Source organism: Talpa occidentalis, unplaced genomic scaffold (genome assembly GCF_014898055.3).
Source record: "Talpa occidentalis isolate TD23 unplaced genomic scaffold, MPIMG_talOcc4v2.1 talOcc4.3, whole genome shotgun sequence".
Taxonomy (NCBI): Eukaryota; Metazoa; Chordata; class Mammalia; order Eulipotyphla; family Talpidae; genus Talpa; species Talpa occidentalis.
Window position 1 is genome coordinate 53,072,128 of NW_023603184.1, and position 26,497 is coordinate 53,098,624.

The window sequence follows — 26,497 nt, forward strand, 5'->3', positions numbered from 1 at the left end:
TCTGACTATACCCAGTGCTTGTATAAATAAATAAATAAATCTTTTTTAAAAAAAATAAAGTTACCTTGGTCTTTAAAAATAAATAAATAAAAATGGTGACAAGATATGCATGGACACCATATAATCAGCAAAGGAACAACACACAAGGAAGACATAACACTCATATACTCACCACAAGAAGGAGCACCAAAACGCATTACACAATTACTACCAAATTTGAAAACAAACACTGAAGAAAATACATTTATGGTATGAAAATTCAATATCCCTCTCTCACTAATGGACAAATCAATGAGACAGAAAATTTAAAAAGTACACAAATAAAATAAGCGAATGAATAGATTTTATTTAGTTAGCCTAAAATCTAGAGCATATAGAATAAGCAGGCCTTTATAGGAAGCTACACCCAAAAAATACCAAATACATATTTTTCTCAAAGGCACATATATCATTCTTTAGGATTAGCCACATACTGGGTCAAACATATTTTTCTCAAAGGCACATATATCATTCTTTAGGATTAGCCATATACTGGGTCACAAGACAAATATCAGCAAATACATGAAGACTGAAATTGTACCAAATATCTTCTCTGACCATAAAGGTATCAAACTAAACTACAAAAGGAAAACAAGGGAAAAATCCAATATGTGGAGGCTGAATAACACACTACTGAGAGATCAGTGGACTATTGAGAAAATCAAAGAATTTTTGAGACAAACACATTAGACAAAAAATTTTGAGACAAACACATTAGACAAAAATTTTCCAGAACATATTAGAGGGAAACTTACAGCAATACAGGTCTACATCAATAAACAAGAAAGAACCCAAAGAATTACCCTAATCTCTCACCTCAGAAACTAGAAAAAGAACAAAAAGTTCAAAACCAGTTGAAGGAAGAATAAATACAGAAGATATAAATGAAATAGAAATCAAAAAGTCCAAAAGATCAATGAAACACAAATCTGTTTTTTTTATAAAATAAATAAAGATCTATATAGATTTACAAAGAAAAATAGTTAGAAAACTCAAACTGGATCATAAGTGAAAGAGAAAAAACTACAACAGACATGGCAGAAATCAGAGGATAATAAACATTACCACAAACACTATATACAAACAATTTCAGCAATCTAGATGAGATGGACAATTTCTTAGAATTATACACTCACCCAAGACTGTATAAGAAAGAAACAGAAACCTGAACAAAACCATTACAACAAAGAAATTGAAAGAGTATCAAAACTCTTCTAAAAAATAAAATTCCAGGACCAGATGATTTCATACACAAGATCCAAAAACACTGAAAGATTAACTAATACCTAACCTGTTCAAACTCTCAAAATATGAGAAAAAGCAATATTTCCAAATATATTTTATGAGGCCAACATCATACTAATACCAAACCAAATAAGACAACACAGAAACCAAAACTATGGACCAATCTCTCTAATGAACATAGATGCTAAAATCATGAATAAATTCTTAACAAATTGAATAAAATAATGTATTAAAAGAATTATGCATCATGAACAAGTGGGATTCATACCAGGGACACAGGATGATAGAACATCCAAAAATCAATCAACAGGCCTCCCTGGTAGCACAAGTGGTTGAAAGCAGCTCTGTGAAGCTGTCCACAGCTTCTGCAGAGCAGGTTTGATCCCAGCTGGTCAGGGAGATACCACATGGCATGGCTGACCTCTCCTGTCTTGCCTACTGCTCCCCTCTGCAGTGTACTTCAGTCAGTCTGCCTGTTTTGCTCCCCGCTCTGTCTCTGGTGAGTCCTCTCACTCTCCCTCACCTCTTCCTTGGATCCCAGTTCTTGTATGTATAAATAAATAAATCTTTTAAAAAATCAATCGACATAACTCACCAGATACATAAAAATAAATAAAGAAAAAAATAATCAAATCATATGACAAGAAAGCATGGAGGTATCACACTTCTGAACTCAAACTATACTATAAAGCCAAAGTAATTAGAACAGCATTGTACTAGAAGAAAAACAGATACACAGATGAATGGAATAGAATTGAGAGGCCATATAAAAATTACTCATTTATGGACAACTAATCTATAACAAAGGAGCAAAGTATACACTGGAACAAGGAAAATCTCCTCAACAAGTGGTGCTGAGAAAACTCAACTGCCACATACAAAACAATGAAAATAGATTGCTATCTCAAACTGTACACAAAAATCAACAAAAATGGATAAAAGGGAATGGATAAAAGACCCGAAATCATAAAATACAGAGACCAAAACAGGCAATACACTCATGACATTAACTTCAGAAACATCTATGAGGGCTTGTCTCAAGCAGCAAGGAAAACAAAAAGAGAATATAAACAACTAGGACTACATAAAACTAAAAAGCTTCTGTATAGCAAAAGAGACTATCCAAAATGAAGAGACACCCTACTGAATCAGGGGAAATATTTGCACATTGTGTATCTGATAAGGGGTTGATATTAAAAGATCTACAAATAACTCACAGACTCAACAGAATTAAACAACTCAATCAATACATGGGCAGAAGTGTTAAATAGGCGCTTCTTCAAAGAAGAAACTGAAATGACCACAAACATATGAGTGTTCATCACCACTTATTATCAGGGAAATGCAAATTATAACCACAATGAGATACCACTTCACACTTGTGAGAATGGCACATATGAAAAACACAAATAAGAAGAGCTGCTGAGGGTGTGGGGGTGGGGGGAAACCTTTAGACTGGCCTAATCACTATGGAGAGCTGAGTGGAGGTTCCTCAAAACACTAAAAATTACTGCCATATGACTCAGCTATTCAACTCCTAGGAATATTCCCAAAGAACACACACACACAAAAAAAAAAAAAAAAAAACACAAAAGGAAACCTGCACTCCCATATTTATTGCAGCACTATTTACAATAGCCAAGACATGGAAATAACCTAAATGCCTGAAAACAGATGAATGGATCAAAAAGAATGGTATATATACACAATTAAATACTACTCAGTGATCAAAGCAGATAAATGTATACAATTAGTGGCAATATGGATGTATCTGGAAGTGAAATCAGTCAGAAAGAGAAAGACAAAAATTAGATGGTGTCACTTCCATGTGGTGAAAAACGCCAACATAGAGAAACCAAAAATGTCACTCCATGACATGTTTCTTTCCTTATAACTTTCATTATAATTTCTACTCTTAGTAATCAATTGATTGGAGGTTCTTAATAAATAGGTAAACCTCATAGAAGTCAGACAAATACTGCATATGAAAGTGATTTGGAAATAAATAAAAAAACTATAAGAATTAAACATACCTTTGTAACTACAGCTAATCCTACTTTAGTTTAAGCACCATTAGATCTCCTCCTTGGAATTTACTGTTCATTCAACAACCCAAGAAAATCACAATGTAATGCCAAATAGTTCAGCCCTGTTATCTCCAGTCACTGGCACATAATATGCACTACACAAATATGTATTGAAAGAAAGTACTGAAAGAGTAAACAAAAAGCTCAACATGTTTATTTGCTTTTTGACTTTAGAGCTTGAATAATAGTTGAGACTTCATTCATTATGGGTGAGAACGCAGATTGTAGGGTAAGTTTTTCTGTTCTCAAATCTTTCATAGCAATTAGCTATACGACAGAAGTTTTAGCAGCATATATCAGTCTTTAAAAATTCAAGTAGGAGGAAAGCTGGAGCCTGAATGTACAATTAAACAAAATTTATGGAAGAAAATTAAAACCAAAAAATAAAATAGTAAATTAAAATGCATACGCTCTCAAATTCACTTTAAATAATGCCTTCATCAGCTTGTTGCTGTATGACTTTGAACAAGTTACCTATATTTTGAACCTCAATGACATCCTTTATACATAGAAAGTGATGTAAAGAATAAGTATTTTGCTAGTTACTTTCAGGTTTCAGTGGGCTAATTTAGCTAATACCGTGTATTTTTCCTTCTTCATTCCCAATTTGGGAGTGTGCTTAAGTAATGTATCTTCTAAAAAAACAAATGAACTATAATTCCTACCTTTTCATACAAACGCTGACTGCCATTGATTGAGTTTAGGCCAATTATATTTCAGAAGTAGTTTTGGATTGGGTTTCTGAGAAGTTCTTTGAAAGGAATGCTGGCTCAGTTTGCATGCATCTTTTACGTCCTCTGTTCTTTCTACTTGGGAAGCACAGGCCTTCCCAATATGTTTAGACAGGTGTCACCAATGTATCCAGAAAAGGTCTTCCAAGATGTGGCACTTTAGCATGTGGCTCCTTTTGAGCTAAAATGACTGCACTGGATTAAAATGAAACTATTATGACTCCCTTAACTACTAAGAAGAATCAAGATTGGACAAATTACCCAAAATTAGGGATATTACCAGAAATAATCTTTCTATTAAAGAAACCTATCTACATAGCAGGGCAAACAACTGGTAATATATCATCTGGTCAGGAACCCCATTCCATTCCATTCCTAATCCACAGAACAATTTTCAAAAGACCATGTAATCTCTCTCTTTTATTGGAATGAAAAATAAATCTCAAAAATGTTAAGCAATTTTCTCAAGGACACCCTTATATTAAAGGGATGCTATTATTAAGTACCTTGTGAATCTAACTCCAAACTTATTTTCTTAAGGATCACATATTAATCATTATAGGCAATTATATTTTTTGTTTGTTTGTTTAGAGGCAAAACTATCTGAAAGGGGAATATTGTACAAAGGACCTTCCGGAAAATCCTGTTTCTGGTAGGAAATAGTAGGGGCCATCCTTCATCTAACAATTTTTCCCTCATCTAGGAAAAGGATGGACATACTGAACTGTTTCCCCTAAGAGAATAGTATTTCCAATTTAGAAAGAATTATAACCCTGAAAAGAACAAGTAGGAGGAAGTTAAACAGGCTGAGATAGTTTTCAAAATATTTCTCTCTTGCTTTAATGGTCTCCACATGTCAGTGTGCATCAGGATTTCTTGGGAGTCTTGTTAAAACACAGTGTCAGGCCTACTCCCAGCTTTTCTTAGTTAATAATAAAGTAGGGGTAAGGTCGGTGTTTCTAACAATATACCATGTCAAATGCTGTCATTGCAGAGCATGTAAGGAGGACGGGGAATGAAGGGGCCAGGTGGTGAGGTGTCAAACATGGCGAGCAGGGTCATCCCTTAATATGTGAGGTAAGACAGTGCGAGGTGGTGTGTGGTAGTCCACATTGCTTGTATTTTAGAAACAACTTAAGGAAAGGAGTTGACCAACAGCGGGCTAAGAAATTTCTGTAACTAATGTGTGGTTACTATCTAATGCATTCACAAGCATGAATAAAGTATTTGAAAAACCACTTCCACTGACGTGTGCTTCTTGGAATTCTGACTGAGTCATCAAGGGCTTACACTTTAGCACCTTGAAATTGTCTACTTCATCGATAGTTCTCAGATTCTTGATGGCTGACCTCTAAGCTATGGACTCATTTAGCCCTGTGCTTGAACAAATTCTCTGAGTCTGGAATGAGTCCTTCTCTCCCTTGGTATTGAGGCATCCTTATCCCTTGTCCATTAGTCCTACACTAACCAGTGTTTCTTGACATATATAGGTGAGCCAGGTGGGCCAGGGTCCTCACAATTTTAGCCATGCCTCTGTTTTGATTTTACAGTCTTGATTGCAGAGTTTTCACTAGTAAATCTCAGCCCAGGGACTGGGAGCTACTTCCTTCCTTACTAAGAGACCAATCAAACTCTGACATCTTGTTTTTCTAAATTTGTGAATATCAAAAGCATTGGGAATCCTCATTACTACATTCCACACTCTAGTCAGAATATCAATTATTGTAGATCTCTTGTACTTTGAGTATTGAAATGTCACTTACTATAAAAAAGAAAACATTTAAGGATGAAATAAAAGAGAGAGCAATTATCTAATGAAGGATAATACTAAAACATCAGAATAATATTAAGAAAAGCTGTAATTGAAAACTACTCAAACAGCCCCCATCACTCACACTCACAGAAAGTGAGTGTATTCACACAAATTATCCCATCACCCACAGCCACCTGATCCCATCATCCACAGCCACCTTTGCCAGCCAGAACAATGAGTCCTTTTGGCAGGATCTAGACTGTAGTGAAGGCACTAAAGCAGACCATGTGGTCATGTGGTAGAAACATACCCTGTCGTAAGACAAGGGATAACTTTGAGAACAGTCAGAAGAGAACAAGAATGAGGATGGTGAGGGGAATTCACATTTGCAAATGTGTTTTACATCAATTTATTTAACTATCACAATTTTACCAGGCAGAATTATGTCAAGCACTATACATTTTTCAAAGCAACATTAGAGGAAAAGTATTTTTTATCATTTGTATATTTATATGTTTGTGTCTAATCTATCTATCTATCTATCTATCTATCTATCTATCTATCTATCTATCTACTATCTATCTATTTTTCTAATAGGTCTCTATCCCTGGTAAATAAAGGGTGAGTGTTTTTTTTTTTTTTTTTTTATTCTAGTATTTAATCTTTGACCCTGGTACTTGGCACTGAGCTCTGAAGATCTTTGGTTTGTGTGATCGGAGCATTTGGCACAGATTTCATATATCCCTTGAAATTTTCTCAGTGATAGGTGTGTCTTTTGTTCTAAAGAGGCAGTTTTGGGTGGGCCCCTCAACAGTTCTGGTCAGGCCCCTCAACAGTTCTGGTCAACAAAAAGACAAAACCATGATTAGAAGTTAGGAACTTTCAAGTGCACCTTCTATATTCTGTGAAGGGGAGAGAGGCTAGAAAATTGGCAGTTGATCATGCCTCCATAAAATAACCCAAAGGCATGGGGGGTGAGATCTTCCAAGTTGGTGAACACATCTACATGCCAGGAGTTGGTGCATCCCAACTCCTTAGGGACAGAAGCTCCTGTCATGAACCCTTCTAGTCCTCATTTACATACCTCTTCATCTGGTTGTTCACCTGTATCCTTTATTATATAATATTTTTCAAACATTAGTGCTCCCATGAGTTCTAGCAGCCATTCTAGCAAATGACCAGATTGAAAGAGGGGGTCATGGAAACCTCAAATCTGTGGTCAAATAAGACAGAAATAGGGTTGGAAAGTCTTATGGACTGACTCCTTAACCAATGGGTAAGTGGAATAAAATTAAAACACACCCAGCTGACACTGGTGTGGAGAAAAAACCTGCACATATTTGGTGTGAGTAAGGGAGAAAAAGGAAGTTTTCCCTTTAGCACTATCATTACTTCCATTTGAAACAGCAAATACACAATGGCATGTGATTCAGCGATCAAAAAAGATAAACTCATGTCATTTGCAGAAACATGGATGGAGCTGGAAGGGATTATGCCAACCAAAATAAGTCAGAAGGAAAAAGATAAATATCAGATGGTTTCACTTATATGTGGAATATAGAGAAATCAAGCAAAAGACAGCAGGAAAAAAAATCTACCACACTGACCACAGATCCTTGGCATACAACAAAGGAGGGAAGAGAACAAGGTGATATAGTGATGGGTCACAGGTGATATTGTGGGGGCCAACTATGGGGACTAAACCTGAGGGGAGAGGCCAGTTATCATACAAAAAACAAACAATGGTGTAAGAAAATAAATACATTTTAAAATTTTTAAAAAGAAACAAAAAAAATGTCAAAATAGTTCTGTCATTTGCCCTCGTCGTGAGGCCAGAATGCCAAGATATGACCCAAGTAAAAAGCTCCACCTGCTCCCTCTTCCTTCTCCACCTGCCTGTCTTCATTCCCCTCTTCCTTCACCTGTTACCACATTCTGTTGACTGTGCTGCATAACATTTTCAGACACTTACCTCCTCTTCCTGTTATTATGACTGCAATAAAGATCCTTTATCACTTCCTTCCTGAATGTAAAATTGTTAATGAGCCAGTGTGGGGGCCAGATGCCCCTCTCTGACTTTATTATAAACCTATAGAAATGCATATTTAGTGATTTTACTCCTTTGCTTATATTCTTTCACTGTGCTATCTTCACAGCAAAACCCAAACCACTTTAAATGGTAATACATGTTATTCATGGAATGGTCCCTGCTCTCAATTCTCCTTATATTCTTACCCCTTGATTGTGTATGTGATCATGTAAGCATACTCATGTACACCTTCTTTTGCATTTGATTGCTCAGCTTTCCCAGCACCAGACACTAAATACTTTCCTGGTTACATTGTAAGATCTTGTTATTTTTTTTTTTTTTTTTTTTTTGTTTGTTTGTTTGTTTGTTTGTTTGTTTTGTCATAAATGTAAGTGGTTTTATTTTGGGTCCTCAATACTGTTCCACTGATCTATTTTTATTACAATACCAGACTGCTTTAATTGCTAACACTTTGTAGTATATTTTGAAGTCAGGAAGAGTGATACCATGTTTTTTTTTTTTTAAATCTCAGGAGTGTTTTTTTTTTTTTAAGATTTATTTATTTATTTATACAAGAACTGGGGTATAGGCCAGATGTGCGGGAGGGTGAGAGGATTCACCAGAGACAGAGCAGGAAACAGAACAGGCAGACTGACAAAATACACTGTGGAGGGGAGCAGCGGGAGAGACAGGAGAGGTCTGCAGCGCCATGTGGGAACCTTGGCAGCTGGCTGGGATGGAACCAGTCCTGCAGAGGCTGCAGACAGCTTCACAGCATGGCGCTCAAGTGCCTGTGCCAACAGGGGAGGCCCAGGAGTGTTTTGTTATTTGAGATCTGTTGCTGTTCCAAAGGTATTTCATGATTTTGTGTTGTATTTTTTGTGAAGAATGCCACTGATATTTTAACAGGTATTGCATTCAATCTGTATATTGCTTTAGGCAATACAGCCATTTTAGGATGGGATACCTTTACATTTCTTTGTGTCTTCTAATTCTTTCAGTATTTTTATAGATTTTAGTATATAAATACTCCTTTGGTTAAATTTACCAAAAGATATTTAACTCTTTTTGATACATTTGTAAATAGGATTATCCTCCTTACTTCTTATTGTGTTAGTTCACTCTTTGCATATAGAAATGCAACAGACAGTAATTTTGTGTCTACCAGTTTACTATATTAATTATTTCAAATTGCTTTATACTGGAGTCTGTCATTTTCTACATATATTATGACATCATAAGCAAACAGAGTTTTAATTCTTCCTCTCTAACTTGAATGTAGAGTAACTTTTCTTGTGGAATAGCTCTTTCTGGGATTTCCAGCACTATATTGGTGATTAGTGATGAGTGTACATCCTTGTCTTCTTCCTGATTGTAGAGTAAAAGCTTTCAGTTTTTTACTGTAAAGCATGTTGACTGTGGTTTTGTTGTAAAAGGCATTTGTCATGTTCCATTACTAATTTTGTTGAGGGTTTTTATCATAAAAGGATGTTGAATCTAGTCAAGTGTTTTTCTGATATTTTGAAATGATCACATGAATTTTCCCCTTTTTTTGATGTGGTGTATCACATTTATTAATTTGTCTATGTTGGAACTATCCTTGCATCTATGGAATAAATACCGCTTTGTCATAGTATTAATGTATTGCCAAATTTGGCTTGCTAAATATATCATCAAGAAGTTTTCCATCTAAAATGCAAATGGCCAACAGACATATGAAAAAATGTTCAACATCACTTGTAATCAGGGAAATGCAAATCAAAACTACCATGAGATACCGTCTTACACCAGTGAGAATGGCACATATATTAAGAAAACTAGCAACAACAAATGTTGGTGAGGTTGTGGAGAAAAAGGAACTCTCCTGCACTGTTGGTGGGAGTGCAAACTGGTTCAATCACTATGGAGAGCTGTGTAGAGATTTCTTGACCTAGTAAAGATAGAGTTTCCATATGATCCAGCAATTCCACTCCTAGGTATTTACCCAAAGGACACAGAAACATTCATTCCAAAGGGCACCTGCATGCCTATGTTTATAGCAGCACTATTTACAATAGCTAAGCTTTGGAAATAACCCAAATGCCCAAAAATAGATGACTGGATCAAGAAGATGTGGTACATATACACAGTGGAATTTTACTCAGCAAAATCAAAAAAGATATTTTTTTTATTGATACTCAGCAATCAAAAAAGAGAAACATGCAATTTGCAGCAACATGGATGGAGCTAGAAGGGATCATGCTCAATGAAATAAGTCAGAAAGAAAAAGAAAAATACCAGATGGTCTCACTCAGAGCAGGAATTTAGAAAATCTAAATAAGGGACCAGGAAAAAGACTAATTAATACAAAGTAAAAATCAAAATCAACAAGCAACTATAAACCAAAGACACATTACAGGGGTGGGAGGGAAGGGGAGAGGAAGGACTAGGGTCAAAACAAGGGGGGTGCAATTGTATGGGGACTATAATCAAAATGAAAATGCATACATTGTGCAAAAATGAAAAAAATGATGTAACAATTATATAAAATAAAATATTAATTAAAAAAAGAACTTTTCCATCTATGTGCTTCAGTGAAACTACTTGTAGTTTTCAGTTTTGTGATGCTTGTATAATTTCTTTAGGTCTGTTAATAATTTGTTTTATGAATTTTTGTGCTGTTATACTGGGTGCATATAAATTGATAATTGTTATGTTTTCCTCTTCTATTGATCCATTTATAAACACATAACATCTTTTACTAGCTTTTTTGGCTACAAGTCTTTTTATCTATATAGCAGTGATTACCTAGTTAAATTTTCCATCAGTTTGCAATACCAGTATCCATTCCTTTAATTTAAGTCTATGTTTGTCTTTATAGCTTAAGTAAGTCTCTGTCAGGAACACATCTATATAACTCTATATAGCTATATATAGATCAATCTATCTTGTTGGGCTTTTGTTTTTAATCTATTTAGCCATTCTATAACTTTTGATTGTTGAGTTTAGCTCACTTACATTAGAAGTAATTATAGCTACTACAATTTTGTCTTTATTTTCTAGTTCTATTTACTTACTAGCTCAACTTTTTTTGGACTTTCTTTTGTTTTTTAATTAAATAGGAGAGTTCCTTTACATATTTCTTGCAGGGGAGATCAGTGTTGGCCAAATCCTTCAGCTTTTGTTTGTTAGGGAAGACTATTGCTTCTCACATATCTGAAACAGAGTTTTGTAGGATAAGGCATTTTTGGTTGGAAGGCTTTATCTTTGAGTATTTTGAATATGTCATTTAAATCTCTGTGTTTTGTAGAGTTCCTCATGAGAAATCCAAAGAGAACCTGATGGAAATATCTATAAATTAACTTCTTTTTTCCCCAAACTACCTTCTTTTTTATTCTTTTTTATCTTGTTCTCTTGGTACTCTGTACAGGTCTCACTGCCTTTAGATAGCCCAGTGGTCTTTTAGTTTCATGAGTTGTATGCTTAGCTCATTTGACATGTTTGGGAAGTTTTCCTCTATCACTTTTGTGAATAATCAATTACCTTCTGCCATTTTTCCCCCTCTCTGGGGTTATCCTTATGTTGCATGCTCTAATGGGGTCAGATAGTTCTTTTAGTGCTTCTTCATTTTTATTTTCACATATAATTTATTTCTTTTCCCACCTGGGTCAATTGTGCATTTCTATCTTTTAGGTCAAACACTGATTCTCCATTTGGTCTATTAGGTTTCCATAGTTTTCTCTAGTGCTCTTAGTCTCATTTATTAAGATCATTACATCCTGAACTGCTGCCATTTTCTTATTTGAAGATTCAGTGTCTGTTTTCATTTCATAAATTATAGTTCTGAGTTCATTATTTTTTTCTGTTTTTTTCTATCTCTCTTTCACCAGGTTTCTGAGCTCTCTGGTATCACTCTGACTTGCCTTTCTATATTTTATCCTGTCTCTGTAAATTTCATATTTATGATCATTTCAATTTCTATCTGATACAGAGATATAATCTGCCATGTCTTCATATTTGGAATCCAGGACATTTATTCTTTTTAAAATTACATAATTCATTCAGGCTTTGAGTTTCTATCTGTTGTAATTTTATGTGTGCCTATTTATTACTTTAAATTTCTTTAGTTTTAAGAATATGCATATCAGCAATTTAGAAAATTGAATTACTTTACTTTTCTAGCAAGTGATGCTGTGGATTTTATTAGTGTATTCAATTTACTTAATTCTATTGCCTGCTCTGCACACATAGGCAAAATCCAAACTGAGATTAAAACTATCACTATTTGCAGATGACATGAAAACGCTACAAGGAAAATCCACACTTGGAAAACCATAAAGACTCTACTAAAAAGGAACTGAAATAACAAATCAAAACACTAAAGTGGCATGTTTCAAAATCAATTTGTAAAAATTAATTTGTAAATGAATAACTTGTGTGTCCTTATGCATACAACAAGTTAGAGGAGAAAGAAATGAAAAATTATCCCATTCAAAATTACAACAAAAGCACAAAGTCGGCACTCTCTGACCAACAGAAAGGAGGAAAAAAACAAAAAACTAAAACAACCAACAAGAACAAACTACGCATCAAGCAGGACTGTGAATGGAAAGGAATTATTTCAGCCACCACACCCCATGAACTGGAGCTGTGGAGAACCCTGCAGGATTTGCCGCAGGGTGAGCGAATGGCTCCGGGCTCCATTAGAGAAAAACAAAGACTGCCGCTGGAGACCTACACACAGCCCAAGGCCAGCCTGTAAGCTTGTGCAGGAAAGCGGCACGCTTGAAAAGCAAACGCAGATCGCAGCTGCCCAGGTCCCTGTGCCTGCGACCTAGGCTTGCAGGGAGATGCGCGGGGGCCCTCACTGAGGTGAATGTCCCTCCCTGAGTAATCAGAAACCAGGCGCCTGGGCACGGGAGCGGGGTGCAAAAGGAGCCATTTCTGTGGACACTGAACTGGGCTACACCCCGCGTCCTGGACCTGAGGGCTTTGGCACTGAGACCCGGGGCACAAAATTTGGGGCATGGGTTCCCCACAATGGTGGGGCACAAGGCAGACACAGCATCCAAAGCCATTGAGGCTTTTCCCACCACTCCCACTCTGTTCTCCATCCCACGGGGTGAAAAAAACAGCTCCTCAAAAACACTAGGAGAGATCTCTGGCGCCACCTAGCGACCAAAAAAAAAAATCACCAACACCCCATAGAACAGGGACCTTTCTTCAGAAAAGACTGCTTGAAACCAGCAGAAGGCTCCCGGAGGAGCCAGTGGTGAGCTGGAAAGTTTGCCCACGCCAGACCCCTTCTGACCAGCAGTCCAAGCCCAGAGGGGGAGCCGGCAACCACGGACAGGGCAGACCGGCCGCGCAGAAGAGTGTGCCTGAGACTGGGCGCGCGGGGAGTGCGTCCTGCATCGCCATTTTAGAACAGGGACATTTCTCCAGTAAACACTGCCTGAAACCAGCAGAAGGCTCCTGGAGGAGCCAGAGGGGAGCTGGAAATTTCGCCCACGCCAGGCCCCTTCTGGCCTGCAGTCTGAGCCCAGAGTGGGAGCAGGAACCCACCACCAGGGCAGACCAGGCATGCAGGGAATGTGTCCCGCATAGCCATTTTAGAACAGGGGCATTTCTTCAGTAAAGACTGCCTGAAAACAGCAGAAGGCTCCCAGAGGAGCCAGAGGTGAGCTGGGAAGTTCGCCCACGACAGGCCCCTTCTGGCCTGCAGTCCAAGCCCAGACAGGGAGCGGGAACCCACCACCAGGGTAGACCGGGCACGCAGGTGAGTGTGTCCCCGCATCCCAATTTTAGAACAGGGACCTTTCTTCAGTAAACACTGCTTGAAACTGACAGATGGCTCCTGGAGGAGCTAGAGGGGAGCAGAGAAGTTCACCCAAGATGCCGGCCAGTCCCAGCAACACAGTCTACCAATGCATACAGCAAATAAGAAAACAGACAGTAGGGAGTAGAAGAACCACACGCAACCTAGCAACTCCTCAGGAAAAAAAGCACACTAAAAAAATAAAACCACCCCCCAGATTGCAATGACAGTAACTTGGAAGAACTTCTGAGCCTTCCAGAAAGAGAACTTCAAATTGCCATGATTAAAAAAATGACAGAACTCAAAGGAAAACAATGATCAGAAGAATGAAATTGAGTCCCTAAAGAGGGAAGCAAAAGAAATGCAGGAGATCGAAGAATTAATGGAGGCACTAAAGAACTCTGGGAAAAGCAATGAAAGCAGAATAGATGAAATGGAAGAACAAATAAGCACTCTGGAAGACACAGAAATAAAAAGAACCAAAACAGAAAAGGAAAGAGAAGTACGAAGGAAAAAGACTGAAGAAAGACTTCAGGAATTATCTGACTCCATGAGGAAAGGAAATATAAGAGTTATAGATATACCAGAAGGAGAGGAGAGAGATGTAGGAACAGAGAAAATAGTCCAGGAGATAATTGAAGAGAACTTACCAAATGTGAAGAAGGAGCTGAAAATTGATATACAAGAAGCAAGAAGAACACCAACCTACCACAACAAAAGGAAAAAAAAAAAAAACAGCAAGACACATAATAGTAAAGCTCCCAAGAATCCAGGAGAAGGAAAAAATAATGAAGCTGATAAGAGGGAAGAAACAGATAACATTCAAAGGAAAACCAATCAGACTGACATCAGACTTCTCCAAAGAAACACTATGGGCAAGAAGAGAGTGGAGGGACATAGTCAACAGACTCTAAGAAAACAGATGCCAACCAAGAATACTCTATCCCGCAAAGCTCTCCTTCCTTTATGAACAAAGAATAAGGACCTTCCCAGACAAACAAAAACTCTGGAATTTAATTACAAATAAACCCCCACTCCAAAAAATACTACAAGGAGTCCTAAAGCTAGAACCTCAGAGGCACGAATAACAACGAAAGAAGGCCAAAAAAAAAAAAAAAGTTATTAAAAGAATAAATAAATAAAATCAAAGGAAAGACAAGCACAATGGCAAATAAAGATGCTAACATATCAATATTAACCCTAAATGTAAATGGACTAAACTCTTCAATAAAAAGACACAGAGTCGCAGGCTGGATTAAGAAACAAAACCCAACCTTTTCCTGTCTCCAGAAAACACATTTAGCTACAAAAGATAAAAATAGACTCAAAGTTAAAGGATGGAAAACAATCCTACAAGCAAATGGACCAAAAAAGAAAGTAGGAACAGCTATACATATATCAGATAAAACAGATTTCAAACTCAAAAAGGTAAAAAGAGACCCCAATGGTCACTACATTATGATTAAGGGGACAGCATTTCAAGAAGAAATAACACTCATTAACATATATTCACCAAACGAAGGAGCACCAAAATATATCAGACAGCTATTGACATCTCTGAAAACAGACATCAGAGAAAACACATATGTAGTGGGAGACTTCAACACACCACTAACAACAATGGATAGATCAACGAGACAAAAAATAAGTAAAGACACTAAAGCTCTAAATAAGGACCTAGAGTGCTTGGGCTTAACAGACATCTATAGAACACTAAACCCAAAAAAAACGGAGTACACATTTTTCTCAAGCGCACACGGATCATTCTCCAGGATCGATCACACACTGGGACACAAGACAAACACCAACAGATACACCAAGATTGAAATCATACCAACCATCTTTTCTGACCATGAAGGCATCAAACAAGAAATAAACCATAAAAAGAAGGTAAGGAACTCTCCTACCTCATGGAGATTGAAAACCACACTATTAGAAGACCACAGGACTAATGAGGAGATCAAAGAATAAATTAAAAATTTCTTTGAATTGAATGACAAGGAGGACACCGATTTACTAAATGTATGGGATGCAGCAAAAGCAGTAATAAGAGGAAAATATATAGCAATAGAGGCTCACATCAAAAAACAAGAAAGAACTCAAAGAAACAACCTAATCTCGAAGCTCAAAGATCTAGAAAAAGAACAACAAAAGAACCCCAAAACCAGCAGAAGAAAAGAAATAATAAAAACCAAAGCAGAAATAAATGAAATTGAAACTCTAAAAACAATACAAAAGATCAATGAAACCAAGAGCTGGTTCTTTGAAAAAATCAATAAAATAGACAAACCCCTAGCCAGGCACACAAAGGAAAAAAGGGAGAAAGCACAAATAAACAGGATCATCAATGAAAGAGGAGAAATCACAATGGACACAGCAGAAATCAAAAGAATAATCAGTAACTACTATGAACAGTTATATGGAAACAAGTTCAACAATCTAGAGGAGATGGACAAATTCCTACAACTCTACAATCACCCAAAGCTAGATAAAGAAGAAATAAAACACCTAAACAGACCAATTACAAGCAGCGAAATTGAAATGGTAATCAAAAACCTCCCCAAAAACAAAAGCCCAGGACCTGATGGATTTACAAATGAATTCTACCAAACATTCAGAGACAAATTAATGCCTATCCTTCACAAACTCTTCCAAAAAATTGAGAAGGAAGGGACAATACCAAACACGTTCAAAGAAGCCAACATTACACTAATACCAAAACCAAACAAGGACAATACAAAAAATGAAAACAATACAAAACAATACAAAAAATGAAAGGCCAATCTCCCTAATGAACACTGATACAAAAATCCTCAATAAAATCTTATCTATCAGAATCCAACAATGTATCCATAAGATAATTCACCATGACCAAGTAGGATTCATGCCAGGGACACAAGGATGGTTCAACATCCGAAAATCAATCGACGTTAGCCAACATATCAACAAAAAGAAATATAAAAACCATATGATAATATCAATAGATGCTGAGAAAGCTTTCGACAAAGTGCAACACCCATTCATGGTAAAAGCCCTTGAAATTCTTGGGATACAAGGAACATTCCTCAACATCATAAAGGCCATATATGACAAGCCAACAGCCAGTATCATTCTCAATGGTGAAAAACTGAAAGCATTTCGATTAAGATCTGGAACAAGACAAGGATGTCCACTCTCACCACTGCTTTTCAATATAATACTGGAAGTCCTAGCCAGAACAATAAGACAAGAGAAAGACAGACAAGGAATCCAAATAGGAAAAGAAGAAGTCAAGCTATCACTATTTGCAGATGATAATATACATAGAGAACCCCAAAAACTCCACAGAAAAACTAATTCAACTCATTAATCAGTTCAGTAAAGTGGCAGGATACAAACAGTAAATCTGAAGAAGAAGAAATTAAAAAAAAAAAACCCTTTTATTATCGAAACAAAAAAAATCAAATACTTGGGAATAAATCTAACAAAAGAGGTAAAGGACCTATACAAAGAAAACTATAAAACACTGTTAAAAGAAATAGAAGAAGACACAAAGAAATAGAAAGACATCCCCTGCTCATGGATTGGAAGAATAAACATTATTAAAATGGCCATCCTACCAAAAGCAATATACAGATTCAATGCTATTCCAATCAAAATTTCAATGTCATTCTTCAAAGAAATAGAACAATTATTGATGAAATTCATATGGAATCACCACAAACCCCGAATAGCCAAAGCTCTCCTGAAAAAAAAAAAAAAAGAAGGGAATGGAGGCATCACACTCCCAGACTTCAAACTATACTACAAAGCCATAATCATCAAAACTGCATTGTATTGGAACAAGAACAGACACACAGACCAATGGAATCAAATAGAAAATCCAGAAATAAACCCACAGATTTATGGTCAACTAATCTTTGACAAAGGAACAAAGAATATGCATTGGAGCAAAGAAAGTTTGTTCAATAAACGGTGCTGGGAAAACTGGGTCACTACATGCAAAAGAATGAAGCTTGACCACTACCTCACACCATACACAAAAATCAACTCAAAATGGATTAAAGAACTAGACATAAGACCAGAAACCATAAATATATAGAAGGAAATATAGGCGAAACACTATGTGATATGCACATCAAAGACATCTTTACAGACACATCACCCAAAGCAGTGATAATGAAGGCAAAGATACACAGCTGGGACTACATCAAATTAAAGAGCTTCTGCACAGCAAAAGAGACAATAACAAAAACAAAGAGAAACCCCACCAACTGGGAGAACATTTTTGCAGACACATCACCCAAAGCAGTGATAGTGAAGACAAAGATAAACAGCTGGGACTACATCAAATTAAAGAGCTTCTGCACAGCAAAAGAGACAATAACAAAAACAAAGAGAAACCCCACCAACTGGGAGAACATTTTTGCACCCAACACTAATGATAAAGGACTGATCACAAAAATCTGCAAAGAGCTGATGAGACTCAGCAACAACAAAGAAAATAATCCAGTCAAAAAATGGGCAGAAGAGCTAAAAAGAAACTTCGCTGAAGAGGAAATGCAAATGGCCAACAGACATATGAAAAAATGTTCAACATCACTTGCAATCAGGGAAATGCAAATCAAAACTACCATGAGATACCATCTCACACCACTGAGAATGGCACATATTAAAAAAACTAGCAACAACAAATGTTGGCGAGGATGTGGAGAAAAAGGAACTCTTCTGCACTGTTGGTGGGAGTGCAAACTGGTCCAACCACTATGGAGAGCTGTGTGGAGATTTCTGGACCTACTAAACATAGAGCTTCCATATGATCCAGCAATTCCACTCCTAGGTATTTACCCAAAGGACACAGAAACATCAATTCCAAAGAGCACCTGCACTCCTATGTTTATAGCAGCACTGTTTACAATAGCTAAGCTTTGGAAACAACCCAAATGCCCAAAAGTAGATGACTGGATCAAGAAGATGTGGTACATATATACCATGGAATATTACTCAGCATTCAAAAAAGATAAACACATGCAATTTGCAGCAACATGGATGGCGCTGGAAGGGATCATGCTCAGCGAAATAAGCCAAAAAGAAAAAGAAAAATACCGGATGGTCTCACTCATAGCAGGAATCTAGAAAACTTAAATAAGGGACCAGGAAAATGAATATAAGAAAGTGAAAATCAAAATCAACAAAAAACTATGAACCAGAGACACTTTTTGGGGGGTGGGGGGGGGAAGGATTGGGGTCAGAATGGGGCGTTTGCAATTGTATGGGGGAATATAAAAATAAAATTTAAGATTAAAAAAAAAAAAAAAAAACAAACAAACAAAAAAAAAAAAATAAAGAGCTTCTGCACAGCAAAAGAGACAATAACAAAAACAAAGAGAAACCCCACCAACTGGGAGAACATTTTTACACACAACACTAATGATAAAGGACTGATTACAAAAATCTGCAAAGAACTGATGAGACTCAACACAAACAAAGAAAATAATCCAGTCAAAAAATGGGCAGAAAAGCTAAAAAGAAACTTATCTGAAGAGGAAATGCAAATGGCCAACAGGCATATGAAAAAAATGCTCAACATCATTTGTAATCAGGGAAATTCAAATTAAAACTACCATGAGATACCATCTTACACCAGTGAGAATGGCACATATTAAAAAAACTAGCAACAACAAATGTTGATGAGGATGTGGAGAAAAAGGAACTTTCCTGCGCTGCTGGTGGGAGTGCAAACTGTTCCATCTACTATGGAGAGCTGTGTGGAGATTTCTGGACCTACTAAACATAGAGCTTCCATATGATCCAGCAATTCCACTCCTAGGTATTTACCCAAAGGACACAGAAACACCAATTCCAAAGAGCACCTGCACCCCTATGTTTATTGCAGCACTATTTACAATTGCTAAGCTTTGGAAACAACCCAAATGCCCAAAAATAGATGACTGGATCAAGAAGATGAGGTACAATACACCATGGAGTATTACTCAGCATTCAAAAAAGATAAACACATGCAATTTGCAGCAACATGGATGGCGCTGGAAGGGATCATGCTCAGCGAAATAATCCAGAAAGAAAAAGAAAAATACCGGATGGTCTCACTCATAGCAGGAATCTAGAAAACTTAAATAAGGGACCAGGAAAATGAATAACTATAAGAAAGTGAAAATCAAAATCAACAAACAACTATGAACCGGAGACACTCTATGGGTGGTGGGGGGAGGGGAGGGATTGGTGTCAAAATAAGGGGATTGCAATTGTACGGGGAATATAAAAATAAAATTTATTTAAAAAATTAAAAGTAAAATAAAAAAAACAAAACAAAATTACAACAAAAAAAGAATTAAACACCTAGGAGTAAACTTAATGAAAGAAGTAAGGGAAACGGAAACTATGTAATACATTAGTATAAAAAATAAAAGACATAATAAACTGGAAAGATATTTCATGCTCATGGATTTGAAGAATTAACATGATTTATTAATTTTTAATATTTCATTTTATGTAAGTCTTACATCATTTTTCATTTTTGCACAATGTATGCATTTTCATTTTGATTATAGTCCCCATACAATTGCACCCCCCCTTATTTTGACCCTAGTCCTTCCTCTCCCTTTCCCTCCCACCCCCCGTAGTGTGTCTCTGGTTTATAGTTGCTTGTTGATTTTGATTTTTACTTTATATTAATTAGTCTTTTTCCTGGTCCCTTATTTAGGTTTTTTAAATTCCTGCTATGAGGGAGACTATCCAGTATTTTTCTTTTTCTTTCTGACTTATTTTGCTGATCATGATCCCTTCTAGCTCTATCCATGTTGCTGCAAATTCCATGTGTTTCTCTTTTTTGATTGCTGAGTAAAATTATATTATGTATAGAGTAAAATTATATTATGTATATGCACCACATCTTCTTGATCCAGTCATCTATTTTTGAGCATTTGGGTTGTTTCCAAAGCTTAGCTATTGTAAATAGTACTACTATAAACAGGGATGCAGGTGCCCTTTGGAATTAATGTTTTTGTGTCCTTTGGGTAAATACCTAGAAGTGGAATTGCTGGATCATATGGAAGCTTATGTTTAGTAGGCCATGAAATCTCCACACAGCACTCCACAGTGGTTGGACCAGTTTGCACTCCCACCAACAGTGCAGGAGAGTTCCTTTTTCTCCACAACCTCACCAACATTTGTCATTGCTAATTTTTTTTTTAAATATGTGCCATTCTCACTGTTGTAAGATGGCTTCTCATTGTAGTTTTGATTTGCATTTCCCTGATTACAAGTGATGTTGAACATTTTTTCATTTGCCTGTTGGTCATATGCATTTCCTCTTTGGAGAAGTTTCTTTTTAGCTCTTCTGCCCATTTTTTTATAGATTTATTTATTTATTTATTTATACACATACTGGGTACAGTCAGAAATGCTGGAGGGAGAGAGGATTCACCAGAGCCAGAGCAGGGAACAGAACAGGCAGAGTGACGAAATACACTGCTGAGGGGAGCAGTGGGCGCAACAGGAGAGGTCTGCATGCTTGCCCATTTTTTGACTGGATTATTTTCTTTGTTTTTGTTGCGTCTCATCAGCTGTTTGCAGATTTTTGTGATCAGTCCTTTATCATCAGTGTTGTGTGCAAGAATTTTCTCCCAGTCGGTGAGGTTTCTCTTCATTTTGGTTATTGTCTCTTTAGCTGTTCAGAAGCTCTTTAATTTGATGTAGTTCCAGCTGTTTATCTTTGCCTTCACTATCACTGCTTTGGGTGATGTAAAGATGTCTGTAAAGATGTCTTTGATGTGCATGTCATGTATTATTTCACCTATATTTTCTTCTATGTATTTTATGGTTTTGTTTTGTGTCTAGTTCTTTAATCCATTTTGAGTTGGTTTTTGTGCATGGCATGAGGCAGTAGTCTAGCTTCATTCTTTTGCATGTAGCCACCCAGTTTTCCCAGCACCATTTATTGAACAAATTTTCTTTGCTCCAGTGCAAAAACTGGTTCTTCAAAAAAATAAATAAAATAGACAAACCCTTAGCCAGGCTCACAAAGGAAAAATGGGAGAAAGCACAAATAAATAAGATCACAAATGAAAGAGGAGAAATCACAACAGACACAGCAAAAATCAAAAGAATAATCAGAAATTACTACGAACAGTTATATGCAAACAAGTTCAACAATCTAGAAGAGACGGAAAAATTCCTACAACTCTGCAGTCACCCAAAGCTAGATAAAGAAGAAATTGTACACCTAAACAGACCAATTACAAGCAGCGAAATTGAAATGGTAATCAAAAACCTCCCCAAAAACAAAAGCCCAGGACCTGATGGATTTACAAATGAATTCTACCAAACATTCAGAAATGAATTAGTGGCTATCCTTCACAAACTCTTTCAGAATTAACATTATTAACATGGTTATCCTACACAAAGCAACATACAGATTCAATGCAATTCCTATCAAGTGTCCACTGGCGTTCTTCAAATAAATAAAACTTTTCTGAAACCTTGCCAAAATGATCCTGATAAAACAAAAGTGGTAGCACCACACTCCCAGGTTTCATACTATATTACAAAGATAATAGTATCAAGGAGTATGGTACTTTAACAAAAACAGACACACAAAGCAATGCAATAGAATTGAGACCCCCAGAAAGAAATCCGATTCTAAGAAACATTAATCTACAATAAAGGAACCAATGTCATACACTCAAGAAAGGAGAGTCTCTTCAATGAATAGTGCTGGAAAACTAGAAAGCCACATGCAAAATAATGAAACTAGATTACTACCTCCTACCTTGCACAAAAATTAAGTCAAAGTGGAAAAAAAGATGGTTATAAGACCTGAAACTGTAAAGTACAAAGAAGAAAACATGGGACAAACATTCCACAACACTGGCTTCACAGATGTCCTTCAGGATATGTTTCCAAAAGCAAGATAAGTAAAATAATTATAAGCAAATGGGATTACATGAAATTAACAAAGATTTTTGCACAGCAAAGAAAAAAATACCACTAAAACAAAAAGATATCCTACTGAATGGGAGAAATATGTCACGCATCAAACTCACAAAGGGCTGATATCCAGCTCTAAAGAACACATGCAACTGAATAAAAAGAAAACAATTAATCCAATCAATAAATGGCCTGAAGACCTAAACAGACACTTTTCTAAAAAAGATATACAGATGGGCAACAGGACAATAAGAAAATGTTCCTCATCATTTATCCTCAAGTAAATGCAAATCCAAACCACAATAAGATGGTACCTCATGCTATGAGAATGAACTATATCAAAAGACCAGAAGTGACAAGAACATGGAGTTAAAAGAACCCTCCCCCGCATGCACTGTTGGTGGGGATGTAGACTAATCCAGAATTTAAAGAAAACTGTGTGGAGGTTTCTAAAACTACTAAACATTGGATCTTCCATATGACCCAGCAATTCCACTCCTAGGTATCTACCTTAAGAACTAAACAATCATATGGTCAAAATAAGGGGGGTGGGAATTCTATGGGGACTATAATCAAGACAAAAATGCATACATTGTGCAAAAATGAAAAATGATGTAAAATATATAAAATAAAAAGATACATAAAGAATAAAGTGATCAAGTTAAGTCACAAAAAAGAATGAAACAATTATAAATTCAAATAATATATGCACTCCTATATTCACTGCAGTCTTAATACAATAGTGAAGTGATAGAAGGAAACTGTGTCCAAGGACAGAACAATGTATCAGAAAAATGTATTGTATATATACAGTGGAAAATACTCAACTCTAAGTTGAGTTGCCATTTGAGAAAACATGCATGAAGCTGAAGAGGATAATGCTAAATAAAATAAGTCAGAAGGAGAAAGACAAATGCCAGATGGAATCATTTATATGTGTGGGAATGTCAAAAATCAAAACAAAGACTAAAACTACACTAAAGCAGTAACAAACCCTTGACATCTGACTGCAAAACTGAGGCAACCAGATGAAGGGTGTTAGGCTGGGACCCAATGAAGCCCAGGAAAAAGATTTTTGGGAGTAATGTAAAAATAAGCATTTGTAAAAGTTTGGGCCTATAATCCCTAAAGTAAACACAATTACACAAACCAAATTTTCCTCAATACAAATAAACAAATAGCTAATGGGATGATACAAATACTTAATAAACTTCAAATAAACAAATTTTATTTAATCCAGAATCTTTATGTATTATTTAGACCCAGAAATCTCTGTTTAGCAAGGTTTCATTTGATATCACAGAAAAATAAAGCTCAAAAAGTTGCTAAGTGTTCACCAAAGCAGTGCCTTACTTCAGCATCTAACAAAAATTTGGAAATATTGAATAAATTATACTTCCATAGTATTATTAAGATTGGGATGACAAAATTATCCTGATATAAGTTATCCTTCAAGATCAATGAACAACCTATTTCCTTAATGTGTTGAGAAATATGCAAATATAATTAATAATGCAATTTTAAATTAATAACAATGATAATACTTAAAGTGGGTGTTTATTATATGCAAAACTCAATTTTAAATATTTATGCTATGTTTATTAATTTATTTAATCTTCCTAATAACCCTAACTGGCAAGTATTAACTCTTCTCTCCTTTCAGATAGGTAGAATTGAGGAACAGAAGGTTAGGCCGCCTGTTAGTCAGCTAGTAAGGACATGTACTTTAGATTTTGCACTCTTAACTACTGTAATATGGTGTGTATGACATCACTGATGACTTTTATTCCTTTAATCTACAGATTCCAAAATAAATACTTATTCCAAGCGTTACACATTAAAAATAATTGTCACATGGTATCTCTGCAAACATTAGAATATATCAAATCACTATCAAATAAGTAATCTAAGAACGAGAAGGATATATGTAATACCATATAGCTAAGGGTACTCAGAAAGAGAGTTGCAAAGATAACCAAGGTAAAAAACAAAAACAAAAACAAAAAAACAACAAAACAAAACAGTGTGACCCTTCCTTCCCTTCTCCAAGCGAAGGTAGCTGATAGTAAGCCCAAGTAGCAGAAAAGTAATCTCTGCAAACAGCAACTGTGAAGAAATTACTAACAGACAAGTATTCATCTCTTAAGGTGCCCAGGCTTTCTGTCAATATGTACATGTAAAGGATGTATCCCTGTAAGGCTATCCAACTATATCTATGTGCCCAAGGGTTGGGAGAGATCAATTATGGTGATCAGATAATTTTGCAACAGTTCCAGCCACAGCTAGAATACACTTGCAAGCAAGTTTTTGTTTTATTTTTTCTAGTTTGGGAAATATTGCAGGAGATGCCCTCGTTAGGTTAGGTTATGCTGGCTTTTGCAGAAATCCTAGGAGAGAAAACATTGTGTCTTTGCCCTCCCAAATTTCTCCCACCACTATGTCCATTTCCTCCCCAATATCCCATGAACTCCTCTTGCTTACTTGGGATAATTTCTAGATCGAATGAAGGGCAGCATCTCGGAGTCGTGACTAGATGGTGGGAGTAATAAATCACGAAATCGTTCTGTCAAAACATCAAGTTGTAAAAAAAGCCATGAAATTGATATCAAAATAAAATTATTTCATATTCTCTTATTTTCTATCTTAATCCATATCCTTTATTAGAAATTTGTCTAGCTTATTATACATTACTAAAATGTGCCCATATTTCACTTTAATGAACATCATTTTATTATCATCACAACTCCAATATAAAAATGCCGAGTATTTTTATTGGTATAGACTAATAAAATCTTGTAACTGAAAGATTATGGGAAACACATATGACCAATAAATATACCAACAGAGTCACGGTCTCATTAATAAGCTGAGAAATGCAAATCAAAATGCATGCCACTAGGTAGCATTCACATTACAAAGCAAAGAATTGACAGAATTTAACCTTGCAAGACTAAGTCTTAATTATCTGAATTAGTTTTATGAGTCAATATTTCCATTCCCATGCAAATATTCTGCAGAAACTTTCATGTATCAGGCAACAAGTAAAATAGTATAGTGGAACTGTTCATATCAACATAAATGGAAACAAATTGCCCACCAGCAAAAGAAAGGGAAATCTGTGGTATATCACACAATGGAATATTAATTGAAGTAAAAGTGAATTAATTTACAAATAGAAACATAGGAAATTATATTAGTAAGATATTGGGTGGAAAAGATGCCAGCACCTTACATGTCATTTTTTAAGTTGAAAAACACTAAGAAATTTATTGTTTAGGTATGTTATGACTGAAACTGAGCAAACCAATAAAGAAAGGATGATATACATAATTAGGGATAATGGCTACTTTTTTCAGGAAGGGGATGAAATACAAAAGCTAAAGGGTAATTATTCATATTTCATATGCCTCACTAAAAGCATCACAGGCTTAGGATTACCCAAACTGGCAATTTGAGTAGTAAAATTCTATGTTTATGAAATTTTCATGAATAAAGAAGGGAAAAAAGGAATGAGGGAGAGGGAAGGAGGAAAAGAGAGAGAGAAGTAGAAGAATAAAAAAATGAAAATAGAAACAAAGGGGAAGGGCAAATGGTAGTGTGGAGGAAAGAAGGATTTCAATTCTACCTTAGAAATAGTTATACTGCAGGGGCCTCCTTGGTGGCACAAAGGGTTAAGGTGCAACCTATGAAGCTGTCTGCAGCCTCTGCAGCATGAGTTTGATCCCCAGCCAGGAAGTAACCCACATGGCACAGTAGACCTCTCCTGTCACATCTGCTGCTCCCCTCAGCAGTGTACTTTGGTCAATCTGCCTGTTCTGCTCCCCACTTTATCTCTGGTGAATCCTCTAATCCCCCACGCCTCTGGCCTGTACCCCAGCTCTTCTATGCATA

At 36.2% G+C, this 26,497-nt stretch overlaps 1 protein-coding gene across 9 annotated transcripts in view; it reads right to left on the reverse strand.

The window, feature by feature from the left end:
- The window catches only part of NOX4 (NADPH oxidase 4), a 248,422-nt gene that overhangs the window by 32,704 nt on the left and 189,221 nt on the right, over positions 1-26,497 (reverse strand). For all 9 annotated transcript variants that reach the window (XM_054699596.1, XM_054699598.1, XM_037523119.2 and 6 more), the window contains one exon: positions 25,088-25,169. In XM_054699596.1, the coding sequence (XP_054555571.1) occupies positions 25,088-25,169 (82 nt within the window). The remainder of the gene's footprint in view (positions 1-25,087; positions 25,170-26,497) is intronic.